General features: G+C 45.5%; 1 protein-coding gene across 1 annotated transcript in view; it reads right to left on the bottom strand.

Annotated features, from left to right (window-relative positions):
- LOC125041431 (protein split ends-like) overlaps positions 1–12,404 on the bottom strand; it is a 188,586-nt gene extending 176,182 nt beyond the window's left edge. The window contains exon 1 of the mRNA XM_047636391.1: positions 12,224–12,404. Coding sequence (XP_047492347.1) covers positions 12,224–12,306 — 83 coding nt within the window. The 5' untranslated portion in view covers positions 12,307–12,404. The remainder of the gene's footprint in view (positions 1–12,223) is intronic.
- Positions 12,405–20,000: the final 7,596 nt, after the last annotated feature.

The raw sequence follows: 20,000 nt of genomic DNA on the forward strand, positions 1-20,000 counted from the left end.
GGCAAGGCAAGATCCCGCGCCACAACTCCCACCGCCCGTGGCCAGGGCTGCTGCTGGAACCTTCTCCCGGCTGGCCTCCACATTTGTTAAGCTTCCTGTGTGTTACGGTTACTCCACGTGAGCTCCCCGCAAACGCTGCCATTTCATCATCTTTTATCGTCTTTGACTTCACCTTTACGGATTCATACTGGAGGATAACGAAAAAAGCACTTTCCTGGTTTATGATAATACAAAACAGCACAAAATAAAAATATATTTAACACACTGCACGTGGACTGTGATAAAAGGAAACGATCAATTTACACATATCTACGTGAACTGACTGTTAACTTCCAATGTTAAGAGAAAGAGCATTTATATAAGGTGGGTGATTCTAATAAAAGAGATAATGGGTTAACATCAAAGGTTACTATTTGATAGGCGTGTGACTCGTACGCCGGAGTCCATTCCGGAAAATGGAAAAGGTACAAAAACATCCACTTTGCAGTTAATCTGATTTGTGTATTTTGTAACGGAGGCACAATCATCCATGTTAGGCCAGAAATGGTATAAACTGTATGTCTTCACCAAAACGGTTCACATTTATGCTATACTTTCGACAAATGCTAAGCTCCAGCAAATCCTCTACGAGAGATGATGAGACCAAAGGATCCGTCTGTCTTGTAAAGTAACTCAAGCGGCAAGAGCTGGTGACTGATACCTCGAAAATGCGGAGGGGAGAAGGCCCATTGCCTACACCACATGCTGACAACGCGGAGTATGGGCATCCGGTCCCTCCGCTCCTGGTCCCTCATGGTCTCTCGTCATAGACGAAATACAGACCAAGCAAATATTCATGGTTCAAATCAAAGAAAATACAGTTGGCAATGCCCACAGAAAGCGAGGGAGAGGAAAAGGAAGGATAAACGTGATGCACCCTATGTATACTTGGCTAGCCGTCATATTGGAATGTTTACCGGCGAGGCTCCTGCGTTGAAAATGGGCCCACGCCGCAGACTCCATCCGCAACCCACTTGGCTACCGTATTCTTGTAATTTTAAACCTAAACGCTTACAGTAACCCTGGATAGCATGAACCCTTTACATTTATTATGATCGAGACTTAAAATAATGGAAACCATTACTACAACAGCTCTATTGCCGACCGCTTAACAATGGCCATCTTGAAGCCACGATCACAAAAACCTGAGTGTACCGTTACCAGCTCGCACCGTACCAAACCACTCACACCATACCGCTTCCACCGTACTGTTGCCATGCGCAGGGAACTCCAATCCGCATGGGCTACTTCAAGCTCGCATATTTGAGACAAGCAGAAATTAACGCGACTCTTGTCACATACATAAATAGCAGCTTATACATATGTGCATATACATACATACATATATTTTTCTATATGTAGAAATATACGCGCTTGTATACATAAATATCCACGTTCAGATGCGAGGGCATGAGTGAGTGAGCGAGACAATGTGTGTGTGTGTGTGTGTGTGTGTGTGTGTGTGTGTGTGTGTGTGTGTGTGTGTGTGTGTGTGTGTGTGTGTGTGTGTGGGGTGAGTGAGTGAGTGAGTGAGTGGGTGAGTGAATGAGTGGAGTGAGTGAGTGTGTGTCTGAGTGACTGAGTATGAGCATGAATGTATGGTTGAGTGTGTGTGTGTGTGTTTGTGTTTGAGTGTGTGTGTTTGAGAGAGAGTGTATGTGTGTGTGTTTGAGTGTGTGTGTGTGTGTTTGAGTGTGTGTGTGTGTGTTTGAGTGTGTGTGTGTGTGTTTGAGTGTGTGTGTGTGTTTGAGTGTGTGTGTGCGTGTGTATTTGAGTGTGTGTGTGTGTGTTTGAGTGTGTGCGTGTGTGTTTGAGTGTGTGCGTGTGTGTGTTTGAGTGTGTGTGTTTGAGTGTGTGTGTTTGAGTGTGTGTGCGTGTGTGTTTGAGTGTGTGTGTGTGTTTGAGTGTGTGTTTTTGAGTGTGAGTGTGAGTGTGAGTGTGTGTGCGTGTGTATTTGAGTGTGTGTGTGTTTGAGTGTGTGTGTGTTTGAGTGTGTGTGTGTGTTTGAGTGTGTGTGTGTGTGTTTGAGTGTGTGTGTGTGTGTGTGTGTTTTTGAGTGTGAGTGTGAGTGTGAGTGTGAGTGTGAGTGTGAGTGAGTGTGTGTGAGTGTGTGTGAGTGTGTGTGTGTGTGTCTGTGTGTGCTCTTGCATACATGTTGTGCATGTGAATGAGGATGTGTAAATGTATATGTATATGTATATATAAATAAATGCATGTTTATGTATGTAGATATCTACATGCACGTATTTATGCACATCTATCTATGCATGCTGGTCACGTACCCGATACCGGTAAAATAATCATATGCTGTTACCAAATGCCTGATTTAATTCACAATTCCTACTCAACTTGTTACAATTTCCAGACGCCAACATACCCGTACGTGTCAGTTAGTACAATGTACAATATACCATGTACTACATGTACTCTAGGAGTTCCTTGGAATATGAAAACCTAGAACAAGGGTTCCTCCAAGGTATAAAGGTTGGGAATCACTGCTGTAGATAAAGCAGTACTTGAAAACAGTACATGAAAATGAGAATCGAAACAGAATCGGATACAATATATACATCTCAACCGATAAGAAAATCTTGACACATGCAAGAGAAGATTAGCAGAGGGCGAGAATGGATGCACCATTTTCCTAGTACTGAAACGTATACCGCCCGGCAGCCCCTCAAGCGATGGGCGACCTCCACCTATTCTGGCAAGGATCAACTCCACTTCCTAGTTAGACGCACTCGCCTGCTTTATTACTTGTTTAAGACACCCAAATATTTTCTAATTATAAAGAGACCATCTTTCTTGCATCGTAACACTCCGCCAAAGACAGAAAAATAATTTTCAGTAAACATATGATGCTGGACGAAAAATGAAGTTTTCGAACTACCCTGATGAAACAACCCCTAGTGTGATTCAACCCAACTCAACCGACACGGTTGTTCAGACTTTAATAACCATCTGTGAACCAGAGTTCTAGCTCTAGATACAATATGCTGTGGGCAACACTGGTGAAGTGGCAGCAGTGATAGGTTCCCGAGCCGGCGATGACTGGCAACTCCTCCCAGTAAAGTTGCACCACTCCCGCTCAATGTAGGAGCCGCCATTACGTCTACGCTTGGCGAGGTTTTCCTGCGTCTTAACATGGAGATTGAATATTACGAAACCTGTGTACGTAATCGCGCAAAGGAACATTATGCTATGTGCTGGTGTCGATGGTGGCCAATATCTAAAATAAGCAAGCTAAATATAGACAAGATTCATCAAGATTTAGATTTCCACTCATGACTATTCTAGTTACTCGGAGTGAGAGAGTGAAGATGAGGAAATGGTGAGAGGTGGGGAGGAGAGAAATAGGAAAGGAGAGGAGAGGAGAGAGGAGTGGAGAGGAAAAGAGCGGAGGCGAGAGGAGGAAAGAGAAGAGGAGAGAAGAGAGGAAAGGGAGAGCAGGGGAGGGGAGAAATGAGGGACACGGAAGAGGGGAGTAAAGTGGAGGAGAGAAAATCGAAGTAGAGGAGAGGAGATAAGGATAGGGGAGACGGGAGAAGAAAGGAGGGAGACGGAAGAAGAGGGGGGGGGGGGGAGAGGAGAGGAGGAAAGAGAAGAGAGGAAAGGAAAGAAAAGTGAAGTAGAGGAGAGGAGAGTAGAGTAGAGGAGAGAATGGGAGGAGCGGAGAGGAGGCGGAGAAGTATGTGAAGGAATAAAAACAGGGGGAAAAGGAGGAGGGAAAAGGAAGAAGAGGAGGGGGAGAGGAAAGGGACAGAAAAGGAAGCAGGGGAAAGATAAGAATGTGAAAAAGAAAGCGGAGAAGGAAGAGAGGAACGGAAAGGAAGGAGGGGAAAAGAGAAGAATGAGGAAAAAGAGGGGAAGGAAGAGAGGAGAGAGGAGGAAAGGGGAAGACTGCGGATGTATAGAGGAAAGAGAAAGAGAGGAAAGAGAAAGAGAGGCAGTAAACGGAATACTAAAGACTTGTGTGTGTGTGTGTGTGTGTGTGTGTGTGTGTGTGTGTGTGTGTGTGTGTGTGTGTGTGTGTGTGTGTGTGTGTGTGTGGTTTGCATATGTGTGTGGGGGGGGGGGATATGTGTGTGTGTGTGTGTGTGTGGTTTGGATGTGTGTGTGTGTGTGTGTGTGTGTGTGTGTGTGTGTGTGTGTGTGTGTGTGTGTGTGTGTGTGTGTGTGTGTGTGTGTGTGTGTGGTTTGGATGTGTGTGTGTGTGGTTTGGATATGTGTGTGTGTGTGTGTGTGTGTAGTTTGGATGTGTGTGTGTAGTTTGGATTGTGTGTAGTTTGGATGTGTGTGTGTAGTTTGGATGTGTGTGTGTGGTTTGGATGTGTGTGTGTGGTTTGGATGTGTGTGTGTGGTTTGGATGTGTGTGTGTGTGTGTGTGTGTGTGTGTGTGTGTGTGTGTGTGTGTGTGTGTGTGTGTGTGTGTGTGTGTGTGTGGTTTCGATGTGTGTGTGTGTGTGTGTGTGTGGTTTCGATGTGTGTGTGTGTGTGTGTGTGTGTGTGTGTGTGTGTGTGTGTGTGTGTGTGTGTGTGTGTGTGGTTTCGATGTGTGTGTGTGTGTGTGTGGTTTCGATGTGTGTGTGTGTGTGTGTGTGTGTGTGTGTGTGTGTGTGTGTGTGTGTGTGTGTGTGTGTGTGTGTGTGTGTGTGTGTGTGTGTGTGTGTGGTTTGGATGTGTGTGTGTGTGTGGTTTGGATGTGTGTGTGTGTGTAGTTTGGATGTGTGTGTGTAGTTTGGATGTGTGTGTGTAGTTTGGATGTGTGTGTGTGGTTTGGATGTGTGTGTGTGTGTGTGTGTGTGTGTGTGTGTGTGTGTGTGTGTGTGTGTGTGTGTGTGTGTGTGTGTGTGTGTGTGTGTGTGTGTGTGTGGTTTGGATGTGAGTGTGTGTGTGTGTGTGTGTGTGTGTGTGTGTGTGTTTCTATGTGTATATGTAGTTTCTGTGTGTGGTTTCTATGCGCATGTGCTTGCTAGGTGTGTGTCAGCCATTCAGGTCTCGGCAGTGAGTCGCGAGTGAGGACGAGGCTGTTGGGCAAGGCGTGACCCAACCTGGGAGGTATGCGGAGCTGAGTTCTGCAGGTTGCGGAACGTGGCTGCTACAAGTACTACCCCTCGAGAGGAGGAGGAAGGGAGGGAGGGAGGGAGGGAGAGAGAGATAAGGGAGGGAGGGAGAGGGAGAGGGAGAGAGAGATAAGGGAGAGAGAGAGAGAGATAAGGGAGGGAGGGAGAGAGAGAGAGAAGGGAGGGAGGGAGGGAGGGAGAGAGAGAAAGAGAGATAAGGGAGGGAGGGAGGGAGAGAAAGAGAGAGATAAGGGAGGGAGGGAGAGAAAGAGAGAGATAAGGGAGGGAGGGAGGGAGGGAGAGAAAGAGAGAGAGAAGGGAGGGAGGGAGGGAGGGAGAGAGATAGAGATAAGGGAGAGAGAGAGAGATAAGGGCGGGATGGAGGGAGAGAGAGAGATAAGGGAGGGAGGGAGGGAGAGAGAGAGATAAGGGAAGGAGGGAGGGAGGGAGAGAGAGATAAGGGAGGGAGGGAGGGAGGGAGAGAGAGATAAGGGAGGGAGGGAGGGAGGGAGATAGAGAGAAGGGAGGGAGGGAGGGAGAGAGAGAGATAAGGGAAGGAGGGAGGGAGAGAGAGATAAGGGAGGGAGGGAGGGAGGGAGAGAGAGATAAGGGAGGGAGGGAGGGAGAGAGAGAGAGATAAGGGAGGGAGGGAGGGAGGAAGGGAGAGAGAGATAAGGGAGGGAGGGAGGGAGAGAGAGATAAGGGAGGGAGGGGGAGAGAGAGAGAGAGAGAGAGATAAGGGAGGGAGGGGGAGAGAGAGAGAGATAAGGGAGGGAGGGGGAGAGAGAGAGAGAGAGATAAGGGAGGGAGGGGGAGAGAGAGAGAGATAAGGGAGGGAGGGGGAGAGAGAGAGAGATAAGGGAGGGAGGGAGGGAGGGAGGGAGAGAGGGAGAGAGAGAGATATGGGAGGGAGGGAGGGAGAGAGGGAGATAGAGAGATAAGGGAGGGAGGGAGGGAGGAAAGGAGGGAGAGAGATAAGCGAGGGAGAGAGAGAGAGATAAGGAAGGGAGGGAGGGAGAGATAGAGAGATAAGGGAGGGAGGGAGCGAGAGAGATAAGGGAGGGAGAGAGGGATAAGGGAGGGAGGGAGGGAGGGAGGGAGGGAGAGAGGGAGAGAGAGAGAGAGATAAGGGAGGGAGGGAGAGAGGGAGGGAGAGAGAGAGAAGGGAGGGAGAGAAAGAGAGAGAAGGGAGGGAGAGAAAGAGAGAGAAGGGAGGGAGAGAGAGCGAGAAGGGAGGGGGGGATAGAGAGAGAGATAAGGGAGGGAGAGAAAGAGAGAAGGGAGGGAGAGAAAGAGAGAGAAGGGAGGGAGAGAAAGAGAGAGAAGGGAGGGAGAGAGAGCGAGAAGGGAGGGGGGGGGAGAGAGAGAGAGAGAGAGAGAGAGAGAGAGAGAGAGAGAGAGAGAGAGAGAAGGGAGGGAGGGAGAGAGAGAAGGGAGGGAGGGAGAAGGGAGGGAGGGAGGGAGGGAGGGAGGGAGGGAGGAGGAGGGAGTGGGGGAGGGAGGAGGAGGGAGTGGGAGAGGGAGAGGGAGAGAGAGAGAGAGAAGAGAGAGAGAAGGGAGAGCGAGAGAGAGAGACGAGAGGAGGGAGAGAGAGTGAGCGTGTGAATGAATGAAAGAGTGTGTGAGTGTGTGAGTGAGTGAGTGAGTGAGTGAGTGAGTGAGTGAGTGAGTGAGTGAGCGAGTGAGCGAGCGTGTGAGTGAGCGTAAGGGTGAATGAGGGAGCGTATGAGTGAGCGTAAGGGTGAATGAGGGAGCGTGTGAGTGAGCGTAAGGGTGAATGAGGGAGCGTGTGAGTGAGCGTAAGGGTGAATGAGGGAGCGTGTGAGTGAGCGTAAGGGTGAATGAGTGAGCGTGTGAGTGAGTGAGTGAGCGTATGAGTGAGTGAGTGAGCGTGTGAGTGAGTGAGTGAGCGTGTGAGTGAGTGAGTGAGTGAGTGAGTGAGTGAGTGAGCGAGTGAGTGAGTGAGCGTGAGTGAGTGAGTGAGTGAGCGTGAGTGAGTGAGTGAGTGAGTGAGTGAGCGTGAGGGTGAATGGGAGGGAGGGAGGGAGGGAGGGAGAGAGAAAGAGAGAGATAAGGGAGGGAGGGAGGGAGAGAGAGAGAGATAAGGGAGGGAGGGGGAGAGAGAGAGAGAGATAAGGGAGGGAGGGAGGGAGAGAGAGAGATAAGGGAGGGAGGGGGAGAGAGAGAGAGAGATAAGGGAGGGAGGGAGAGAGAGAGATATGGGAGAGAGAGAGAGAGAGAGAGAGAGATAAGGGAGGGAGGGAGGGAGGGAGGGAGAGAGAGATAAGGGAGGGAGGGAGGGAGGGAGGGAGGGAGAGAGAGGGAGAGAGATAAGGGAGGGAGGGAGGGAGAGAGAGAGAGAGATAAGGGAGGGAGGGAGGGAGAGAGAAGGGAGGGAGGGAGAGAGGGAGGAAGGGAGGGAGGGAGAGAGAGAGAGATAAGGGAGGGAGGGAGAGAGAGAGAGATAAGGGAGGGAGGGAGGGAGAGAGAGAGAGAGAGAGATAAGGGAGGGAGGGAGGGAGGGAGAGAGAGAGAGATAAGGGAGGGAGGGAGCGAGGGAGGGAGGGAGGGAGAGAGAGAGATATATACAAGGGAGGGAGAGAGGGAGAGATAGATATATAAGGGAGGGAGAGATAAGGGAGGGAGGGAAGGAGGGAAGGAGGGAGGGAGGGAGGGAGAGAGAGAGAGAGAGAGAGAGAGAGAGATAAGGGAGGGAGATAGAGAGAGAGAGAGAGAGATAAGGGAGGGAGAGAAAGAGAGAGAAGGGAGGGAGATAGAGATAGAGAGAGAGAAGGGAGGGAGAGAAAGAGAGAGAAGGGAGGGAGAGAAAGAGAGAGAAGGGAGGGAGAGAGAGAGAAGGGAGGGAGAGAGAGAGAAGGGAGGGAGTGAGAGAGAGAAGGGAGGGAGGGAGGGAGGGAGGGAGGGAGGGAGGGAGGGAGGGAGGGAGGGGGAGGGAGTGGGAGAGAGAGAGAGAGAGAAGAAAGAGAGAAGAGAGAGAAGGGAGAGAGAGAAGGGAGAGCAAGAGAGAGAGACGAGAGGAGAGCGAGAGAGAAGAAAGACAGAAGAGAGAGAAGAGAGAGAAGGGAGAGAGAGAAGGGAGAGCAAGAGAGAGAGACGAGAGGAGAGCGAGAGAGAATGTGAGCGTGTGAATGAATGAAAGAGTGTGAGAGTGTGTGAGTGAGTGAGTGAGTGAGTGAGTGAGTGAGCGTGTGAGTGAGCGAGAGGGTGAATGAGAGTGAGCGAGCGTGTGAGTGAGCGTAAGGGTAAATATGGGAGCGTGTGAGTGAGTGAGTGAGTGAGTGAGTGATTGAGCGTGAGTGAGTGAGTGAGTGAGTGAGCGAGTGACTGAGTGAGCGTGAGGGTGAATGAGTGACCGTGAGGGTGAATGAGAGCGTGAGGGTGAATGAGGGACCGTGAGGGTGAATGAGGGACCGTGAGGGTGAATGAGAGCGTGTGAGTGAGTGAGGGTGAATGAGGGAGCGTGTGAGTGAGTGAGGGTGAATGAGGGAGCGTGTGAGTGAGTGAGTGAGGGTGAATGAGGGAGCGTGTGAGTGAGTGAGTGAGGGTGAATGAGGGAGCGTGTGAGAGTGAATGAGGGAGCGTGTGAGGGTGAATGAGGGAGCGTGTGAGGGTGAATGAGGGAGCGAGTGAGTGAGTGAGTGAGTGAGCGTGAGTAAGCGAGCGAGTGGGTTTATGGGTGAACGAAGGAGCGTGTGAATGAGTAAATGAGCAAGCGAGCGTGTGAGTGAGTGGTAAGTGGGTGAGCCTGAGTGAGTGGTAATTGGGTGAGCCTGAGTGAGTGGTAAGTGGGTGAGCCTGAGTGAGTCGGTGAGCCTGAGCGAGTGAGTGGGTGAGCCTGAGCGAGTGAGCATGAGTATGTGGGCGAGTGAGCATGAGTATGTGAGCGAGTGAGCATGAGTATGTGAGCGAGTGAGCATGAGTATGTAAGCGAGTGAGCATGAGTATGTGAGCAAGTGAGCATGAGTTTGTGAGTGAGCGAGTGAGCATGAGTTTGTGAGTGAGCGAGTGAGCGAGAGAGCATGAGTATGTGAGCGAGTGAACATGAGTATGTGAGCGAGTGAGCATGAGTGAGTGAGTGAGCGAGTGAGCATGAGTGAGTGAGCGAGTGAGCACAAGTGAGTGAGCATGAGGGAGTGAGCGAGTGAGCATGAGTGAGTGAGCGAGTGAGCATGAGGGAGTGAGCGAGTGAGCATGAGTGAATGAGCGAGTGGGCATGAGTGAATGAGCGAGTGAGCATGAGTGAGTGACCGTGAGTGAGCGTGATTGTGTGAGCATGAAGGAGCGTGAGTGTCCGTGAACGAGTGAGTGAGTGAGCATAAGTGAGTGAACATGTTAGCGTGTGAGTGAGCATGCGAGCGTGTGAGTGAGCATGCGAGCGTGTGAGTGAGCATGTGAGCGTGTGAGCGAGCATGTGAGCGTGTGAGTGAGCATGTGAGCGTGTGAGTGAGCAAGTGAGCGTGTGAGTGAGCGTGTGAGTGAGCATGTGAGCGAGCATGTGAGCGTGTGAGTGAGCATGTGAGCGTGTGAGTGAGCATGAGAGCGTGTTAGTGAGCATGTGAGCGTGTGAGTGAGCATGTGAGCGTGTGAGTGAGCATGTGAGCGAATGAGTGAGTGAGTGAGCGAATGAGCGAGCGTGTGAGTGAGCATGTGAGCGAATGAGCGAGCGTGTGAGTGAGCATGTGAGCGAATGAGCGAGCGTGTGTGAGCATGTGAGCGAATGAGTGAGGAGCGAATGAGCGAGCGTGTGAGTGAGCATGTGAGCGAGTGAGTGAGTGAGTGAGTGAGCTTGTGAGCGAGTGAGCGAGTGAGCAAGTGAGCGTGTGAGTGAGTGAGCGAGCGAGTGAGCGTGAGTGAGCGAGCGAGTGAGCGTGAGTGAGCGAGCGAGTGAGCGTGAGTGAGTGAGCGAGTGAGCGTGAGTGAGTGAGCGAGTGAGCGTGAGTGAGTGAGCGAGTGAGCGTGAGTGAGTGAGCGAGTGAGCGTGAGTGAGTGAGCGAGTGAGCGTGAGTGAGTGAGCGAGTGAGCGTGAGTGAGTGAGCGTGAGTGAGTGAGCGTGAGTGAGTGAGCGTGAGCGAGTGAGCGTGAGCGAGTGAGCGTGAGCGAGTGAGCGTGAGTGAGTGAGCGTGAGCGAGTGAGCGTGAGCGAGTGAGCGTGATTGAGTGAGTGAGTGAATGAGCGTGAGTGAGTGAGCGTGAGAGAATGAGTGAGCATGAGTGAAAGAGCGTAAGAGCATGAGAGCATGAGTGAGAGAGCGTAAGAGCATGAGTGAGTGAGGGTGTGAGAATCTGTGAGTGAGTGAGCTTGAAAGAATGATTGAGTGAGCGTGAGAGTATGAGTGAGTGAGCCTGAGAGTATGAGTGAGTGAGCCTGAGAGTATGAGTGAGTGAGCCTGAGAGTATGAGTGAGTGAGCCTGAGAGTATGAGTGAGTGAGCCTGAGAGTATGAGTGAGTGAGCCTGAGAGCATGAGTGGGTGAGCCTGAGAGCATGCTTGGGTGAGCCTGAGAGCATGAGTGGGTGAGCCTGAGAGCATGAGTGGGTGAGCCTGAGAGCATGAGTGGGTGAGCCTGAGAGCATGAGTGGGTGAGCCTGAGAGCATGAGTGGGTGAGCCTGAGAGCATGAGTGAGTGAGTCTAAGAGCATGAGTGAGTAAACATGAGCGAGTGAGCCTGAGAGCATGAGTGAGTGAACATGAGCGAGTGAGCCTGAGAGCATGAGTGAATGAGCCTGAGAGCATGAGTGAGTGAGCCTGAGTGCATGAGAGAGTGAGCTTGAGTGCATGAGTGAGCCTGAGTGCATGAGTGAGGGAGCGTGAGTGCATGAGTGAGTGAGCGTGAATGCATGAGTGAGTGAGCGTGAATGCATAAGTGAGTGAGCGTGAATGCATGAGTGAGTGAGCGTGAATGCATGAGTGAGTGAGCGTGAGTGCATGAGTGAGTGAGCGTGAATGCATGAGTGAGTGAGCGTGAGTGCATGAGTGAGTGAGCGTGAGTGCATGAGTGAGTGAGCGTGAGTGCATGAGTGAGTGAGTGAGCGTGAGTGCATGAGTGAGTGAGCGTGAGTGCATGAGTGAGTGAGCGTGAGTGCATGAGTGAGCGTGGGAGCATGAGAGAGAGAGCATGGGTGAGTGGGTGAGTGAGTGAGTGAGTGAGTGAGTAATCGTGGGTGAGTGAGCGAATGTATCCGACCGTGCGTGTGTGCAAGCGCGCGCATAATACGACCGTCGAATTGTGATCAAGGTTTGCTTCGTCTATGAATTAACTGGGCGAGAGGGGTCACCATTTACGTTTCAAACTATACCAAGCGACCTCTTTGCATATAGAAAATGTATAATTTTCTAGGTATGATTTAAAAAAGTAGGAGGTTATCCTGCTTCACAATGTAATACTAAGCATTGTCGAGAAGGGCTTGGACACGCATTTTATTCAATGTTTTGCAAAGAATGTTTTCCAAAATTTATCACAAAGCTGAAACGAACCATCAGGTAAACCTTTACGCGTCCTAAATTTGAAACATTCTGCCAACGAACAAAAAAACCCATTGAACATCCACTTTCACAAAGCTTTACAGGTTGGCGACATAATGCATGATGTGGAAGCATACAAAACAGAAGAGAACAGTATCTAGACGAATTCCCAGGGCAGCGAGCCTAAGGAGAAGGCTAGAAAAAAAAGTCGCAATTACAATCGATCACGAGGACTGGTCGCGTTACTGCCTGGGTGAAGGTGGGAGACTATGGGGCGAAGGGGGCGTTGGGGAGACAGGACAACCACCCAGAAGCCGGCAAGGTCACGAGGGTCACCTGGGGGTTACATACTCACCCATAGGCGGTCTTACAATCATAGGAAAACCACTGCAAATCTACTATCCCAAGAGAGGCCTACAAGGCCCCAAGAAGGTCTTCGCACTGGAGATTTCGTACAGCTGCACACACCCTGCCCTCCAGCCGTCTTCACTACACACCAACTACCTACTCACTGCCTAAAACTTTGCAGTGAAGAAAACCATTACAACAACACACGTAAACAGTGCACTACACCACAATAATAGAGCACCACAGGAGACAGCACGGTCGTCAAACCTTCCTCCGCCTTGCACCACGTACCGTTTGAAATGTTCCTTAATCCGCTCTTCGCTTATGTTCTCGGGTAAATTTCCTACCCAGAGATGCCGAGTCTCTCTCACCATCTTGCTCCAACGTGCACATGGGGATTGTATCCAGTTATCTCATATTGAAGCACTCATGTAAATCCTCAACGTATGTATAGCACGCACTTCACTATGGTTCTAGCCAGACTGATGACGATAGTGGTGAGCCCAGGTCTGATATGCGCTCGGGAAAGCTCGTCGGCTAGCAACACAATTTTTCATGTGACTCAGTTTTGGGATGCTTACGAGTTTTACACATCTAACTTACAATCACACTTCTAATTGGCTGAAATCAGTAAATATAAAGGTGGTATTAGCTATATTAGGAGGTTTTAGACGACAACAAATAACGTTCGCGAACCGAATCGAGTCTACAGTGGCTGGTGAGGCTCTCGGACTAGCCGAGGTACCAAGTCGTCATATTTTTATTTAGTTTTTAGTTTTCCTATTCCCGACACACTTTTAATAGCGAAAATATCCTGTTCTAAACATAAAAGGAAAAATGCTTGAAATATCTGGTATATATAAAAATACATTGAAATCCATGTGATAAAATAACATTTGTTAATAGCATCACCATTGAACAGAGTACAGATACGAGTCTACGAACTATCATCCTCATGACTCAGACTTTCTCTTGGCAATTCACAGTTCATCTCTCTATTGTATGAACCAATACGAATTCACACTGGGTTATCTGGAAGAGTTTACCTGCGTAGTAGATTCATATTCTATTTTCAACTAAAAAACAGTAGTAAAATACTAGTTCCCGGTTCTTTATTAAACCGTTTTGAAATTACAGCGCATACGTGATCAGCAGACTTTCGCTTGTGTGTGCTTGTGTACGCGCACTGATATACATATTCATATCTAAACATATGCATTATATTTAATCTTAATAACTCATGTACATATTTAATCATCAATATAAGCGCAAACACAAACACACACACATACACACACACACACACACACACACACACACATATATATACATATATGTGTGTGTGTGTGTGTGTGTGTGTGTGTGTGTGTGTGTGTGTGTGTGTGTGTGTGTGTGTGTGTGTGTGTGAGTGTGTGTGTGTGAGTGTGTGTATGTGTGTATTTAAATATTGATATATATATACACACATATATATATGTATATATATACATATAAGCACATATATACAAATACACACACATACATTATATATAAGTATATATATATACATACATGCAGTTATATATATACATGTATGTATATATATATTTGTATAACTTACTAAATATACAAACATATACACATATATACATACATATACACACAAACACACACACACACACACACACACACACACACACACACACACACACACACACACACACACACGCATATATATATGTATGTATATATATATATGTATATATATATTTATATATGCATGTGTATATATATATATATATATATATATATATATATATATATATATAAGTGAGTGTGTATATGTATGTATATGTATATATATAAATAAATCTCTCTCTATATATATACACGTGTGTGTGTATATATATATATATAGAGATAGATAGATAGATAGATAGATAGATATGATGCATATTTCATCATATCTTTATTTATATATATTTTTAAATGTTTTTGCAGGGGGAATGGTACCAGGAGAACCGCCGCTTGGGCAGCAGTTGTTTTGATGTTTATATTTTGGTCATAAACACTATTATGCAGTATGTGATACTTCGTATTTCTGGTTTGATGTTATGTCTTACCGATATCGTATGGTCACCCATTCGGTGGCTTGTTTTCAGTATTTTATTTGTTATGCAATTTACTATTATAATTTGGCGTGTTTTCATTATTCCATTACTAGTAACACTGTTATGCCTCGTGGACTCAGGCTCATCGATGCCCAAGCCTTCCTACCTTAATACGGCTGTATAGGACCCAGGGCAGATTTGTGGTACATTTCGAAATATAACAAGCGTCTTTCGTGAAGGCAAATATGGTACACGTACATATAAACAACCACACACATACTCACACATAAATAAACACGTGTGTATGTGTAAATATACGCGATCACACACACGCACATCTACCTATATCTATATCTATCTATCTATTTATATATCTATCTATCTATATATATATACATATGAATATATATATATATATATATATATATATATATAAACTTGTACAATCTGTATTTATTTATTGTGTTTATCTTGTGGTTTAACTGTAGTATGATCTATTTTGTCGCCTAGCGAAAATGATGATTGCTCCATTGCGTGTGGTTTCAGGATGAACCTATTTAGGGTTACATTCCAAGCCCTTCTGCCATTACCTTGTATGCCTGTACTTTGTTTTGTACATGTTATGGAGAAAAATATGATTCTGAATGTGGTTTATAGACGATAAATATTCAAAATATCTCCTTGTAACAATCGTTTTATTGGTATATAATTTGAATTCTTGGCCTGAGTAGATGACAGATCTGCTATTCTCTGAAAGTAAATACTAGTATCAATGCCAAGTTAATGTTTATTCAAAAATAAAACTGAATCAGTTCGGTAAGATAAGTATTAGTTTTAATATTTTAACAAGAGAATATAACCGAAATCTAAAGAGAAAGTCATAGCGGACAACAGACATGTAGACATAAAGATGCGATTACGTAGCACTTAGTATAAAAAAAACTATATTACTTCAATTAATATGCAGTTGTAATAATATCGCAGGATAATCCAAGATTTCTTTTAAAATATTTAAACTTTTTGTTCACTCTTGTCATATACACCTTGATTTGGCTTCATACCCAAACCAAGCACTTTCAAAATACCTTCTGAGGAAGCTTGCTACAGGTTCATGACGTCACAATAGTAAACAAACAACCCGACAAAAATGAGCAATGTCGATGAAATTCTCTTGTCAATTTTTTATTTGGTCGCCATTAGATGATATAATGAACTACCAAGCTGTCATATCTGTGCCGACTAGAAGTAATGACTGGGGTACATTAATAGCTTAATTATTCTCTAGAAGATAAATACGAGCTACCTATAATTGTATTATGAGCATCCTGGGGATGTTCGAAGAACATTTTTATTTGCCTTTGTTAGTTTCATTAGCAACTCGCAGTTTGAAGCACATCTTTACTATTGATTGATATCATCCTTTTAAACAGCTGTCCTAAGCACATCTTTACTATTGATAGATATCATCCTTTTAAACAGCTGTCCTAAATGTGTGAACGATTGTTTTCCCTTTATCTTCATTTAATGCAAACCCAAGGTGAGGGAGGATCTCCTCGTCGCTAAATTCACAATCATTATTGACAGCGTCCAATCTGTATTTTGCCATGATTACTCCTGTCACCTATTTTGGAAAAAAAATATTAAGTATTAAACTCCGCTTCGGGTGAATGTTCCGTGATTGTCTATATCTGCCATGACTAACTTTATTCTGCAATGTCAACAGTGCATTTAAAGATAATAGTATATTTCTCTCCATAAGGGACCTACCTAATTTTCAGGCAGTTTATAGGTATCCCCAAGTATAAAATTTATTTTGCCTGGCTTCAAAAAATTACATAAGACATTTACTCATAAACTGAGAGTGAACATCTTGCCAGCTAAGCAATAGGGCGGCCAAACTGATGCTTAAGCGTATTAATTCGTTCATTTTACGAGGAAGCCGACCTAACAAATTTATCCTGATACTAGAAATTGACCCCTTCCCCCCAAAAAAGGCACAATAAGCTTATATCTATAGTTATGATCTTCAAAAATAATATAAACAATTATTAATTAGAATAATAGCTATCATTTAATAAAAAACATCTGTATAACAAGTTGATGCTGAAGACCACTCACAGAGTATTCAGATTCTTTACATATATTTAGAGGTTTAAGTTCATTATTGCAAAATATTTCGTGACATTGGATATTTAAGTTAATTATTTAAGTTAATTATTGCCAAATATTTCGTTACATTGGATATTTTGCCTATTATGCATGGTTTTGTCCAACTGTGTAATAAATCAGGGATAAACATAATTTACTTATATAGATAAACGAACGAAAGGAAGCATATTATAACCATATTCAGTGTGAAGTCAGTGTCCGTCTTGAATGTTTATAAAGAGAAGAAATTAATGGCTATAAAAAAATCAAGAAAAACAACGAATTAATGTAGACGTTGAGAGAATGAAAGGATTCGCCTTGACATTCACACTTAACGAAAACAAAATAGATTTTAAGCTGTTGTATAGGCAACACAAGTGCATTTTACAAAATATTTAATATATCATACCCAGTTTGAAGGCATTTTGTAATAAATATAGCCTACCAAAATGTAGAAATATGGGATTATCATTCTAATCCCTGTTACAGAATTTTAAGTCTTGCAATATAAAGCAAATATTTCTTCCGATATATTTTACATTCGACTGGATTCCCTCGGTACAAACCACTACGTAAAACGCTCAGGACGTTGTATAATGCAAAGAGTAAGAGAACTTTAGAATAACAGTATGTACTGATTTCGGATGTATGATGTCGGAGTGAAGTACCATTCACTTATCTATTCAAGAGAACGAGTTTAGAACAGAGACATATATGCACCCTCAAAGTAAGTCCGGGCATACGTTATCAGAGTCAACTCGAGATGACCGAGGCAATACACGAGACGGTGAAGCAGGCAGCTACGAAGTACTGATGAAGTAAAGAGTAGATTGCGTGCAGATAGTGAGGTAGAGGGTAAAATAGATGACAAAGGAGAAATCGAGGCATAGGCAAAGTATATGAGATAGTGAATAGTGATGTAAGCAACGCGGGTTGTAGGGGATGATGCTATTTATATAATACAATACTGTAAAGCGTGGATGTGTTAAAGCCTCGAATAAAAATTCTACTGATGAGAATTCGGGCGGCAGTGATGTAAAGAAGCCTTTTTGCTGATGAGAATTCGGGCGGCAGTGATGTGAAGAAGCCTTTTTGCATATCGCGGAAACTTTTTTTTGAAACGCAAGATGCGTAGTGGGAAATTTAAATTCCTTGGAGGTACATCCGAGCCGAAGTGAAGTAACACCACGTTGAGCATACCAAAAAAAAAAAAAAAAAAAAAAAAAAAACGACACGGATGTAGGTAAAAAAAAAAAAAAAAAAAAAGGTTTTACAGAAGTATTCCTGAGAATAAAATGCTGAACTGAGATAAGTGCGACTGACTAGCTGTGGTAGTTGTCTGTCTAGGAAATAATAAAATCGCACCTGAAGCCATTTTTGTGTCCCGAACTCAGAATATGTGAAAAAGTAGTTAGTAGCCGGCCATTAAACTGAACTCTCTCTCTCTCTCTCCCGTCCTTCCCCCGTCGCCCACTATTCTGTGTCTGTTTGTCTCTCTCTTTTTTCTATCTTCACCTTTCACTCACGCTAAGTGTGTTTGCTTGTCATCCCCTTTATTCTCTTTTCCTTCATCTTTCTCTCACTCTCATTCTATGATATGATTTTCTCACTCCCTTCTTTTTCTCCTCTCTCTCTCTCTCTCTATCTATCTATCTATCCCCCCCCCTCTCTCTCTCTCTCTCTCTCTCTCTCTCTATCTATCTATCTCTCTCTCTCTCTCTCTATCTATCTATCTATCCCCCCCCCCTCTCTCTCTCTCTCTCTCTCTATCTATCTCTCTCTCTCTCTCCCTCTCTCTCTCTCTCTCTCTCTCTCTCTCTATCTATCTATCTCTCTCTCTCTCTCTCTCTCTCTCTCTCTCTGCCTCTGTCTCTCCAGTTAATGTATAGTGTCCTCTCGTGACCTTGTGACCTGTCCGTAAAGGTCTGCGATACCTTGACAATCAGGAATTCACAGACCTGTCAGTTGTATATTGATCTAGTGTGTGCTAATGTTCACATACTAATAAGTTCTAAAGTGATACAAAGAACAAACATTAAAATTAAAAGCGAAAGCTCCTACGCACACTCCCAGATGTGCTGCGAGGCGCCGTATGCGACCCGTGTGTGTCACTTTATTTTCAAAGGACAAGCACTCAGGTCGGCCCCTACGTGGTCGGGGAATGACAGCGCCCACTGATGGGACGATGGCGACAAACCAACAAATGGAAACCGAGGGCAGATATGATGTCCTCAGTGAGGAGGACATTGGTCGGGCCCCACTAATGTCCTCCTGAAGAAAAAAAAAAAAAGGCAGCTTTTGCTTCTGTGGAAGCTACGCCTTCCGGACACGTGTGCGCGCATTTTAAGAACGGTAAAAGCTTTTCACACATGGGGATAAGTATCGCTGGGTCTCTCGGGGCCTAAAAATGGACCCTTACAATAAGACACACGGATCAATCGAGCTGAAAATTGGAAGAAATAACGTTTATGTCAGATGCAAGAACGAAAAAAATCTTGTTCATATAACAACTACCGGTGCAGATGGTGAAGTGCTTGAAAAAGCCAAGGTTTTTGGGAAGGCAAAATGTACGAACGTTATTGTGTTCGATGTCCCTAGGGAAATTGAAACAGAGAAAGGACTGCATGCAATTAACGTATCATTCATGCGAGATGCATGAAGGTTAATGGAATGATGACCCAGAGAGTCATCATAACATACGTGAAATACGTGAACTACCGACAAGAGCAAAAAGACAAATTATCCATTGTGCGTTTACTATCCAAAGTACATGAAAACAAATAGCAAAATAGTAGCAGCCCCCCCCCCCCCCCCCCACAAATGTCCCCCCCAGCCCCGCGGTGTCATGATTTGGGTGAATTCCAGCACCTGCAGAGGTCAGTAGTGATGGCTCCTGCAAAGGAGGCCATGGCAGCGGTCACAGTACCAGCACCAACAGGAGTTAAAGCTCCGTCATCTTAAGCACCAGCAACAGTTTCTGTACCAACTGCAGCACCAACCCTAGCACCATATGCTGCACCAGCTTCAGCATCAGTTGCAGCTCAGCCCTCGCTGCAGCAGGACACACAAATGCTACTATGGCAGATTGAGCAGATGATGATCATGATGCAGCAACAAATGGTTCAGCAATCTCAACTTCAGGAAAGGATTCTCATGTTCCTCCTCGATCAGCAACAGCATCACCCTGTAGTGTACCTTGGAAATGGTCAAATAATCAATGTGTCCAAGTAATCTCTTGAAATGTATGACCTGGAACATAAACAGTTTACAGAAACGCAAGGCAAGTCTCTCCCAGTACCTTCACTCCGAAAATGTTGATGTGTGTTGCCTTCAGGAAGTCAGAACTAGTGCTCGTTATGTAAAAATTGCCGGGTACACATACTACAACAGACCAAAGATTGCTAATCCCTCTACGAGAGGGCTTGGCATTTACATAAAGAACTCAATTCCATCGAAAGTGATTCATGACAATCGTGACATCACCTGTGCTGAACATAATCCACATGGTAGTATATAATCCACGTGATAGTCATATTGTGTATCATTGGCAAAAACAGTAAGGTTTATTATGACAATTTCCAAAACACTAGTGACCCCATACAGCTATTATGCCCCTTAGAAAAAACTTTATCTGGGCGGAAAATTAGTCTATATAGCTCTACACAATCAGTACACACTTCCAAGCACTGCGAAAGTCATCCCATTCTTAGTGATCACTGGGCATTTAGTATAACCCTTCTTTCTTGCAAAATAACCCCACCCGAGCCACGCCATCGATACCACCTTGTTCCTGAATATCATGATGAATTCATTGAAAGAATTGCTTGCTG

Source organism: Penaeus chinensis, chromosome 3, assembly GCF_019202785.1.
Source record: "Penaeus chinensis breed Huanghai No. 1 chromosome 3, ASM1920278v2, whole genome shotgun sequence".
Taxonomy (NCBI): Eukaryota; Metazoa; Arthropoda; class Malacostraca; order Decapoda; family Penaeidae; genus Penaeus; species Penaeus chinensis.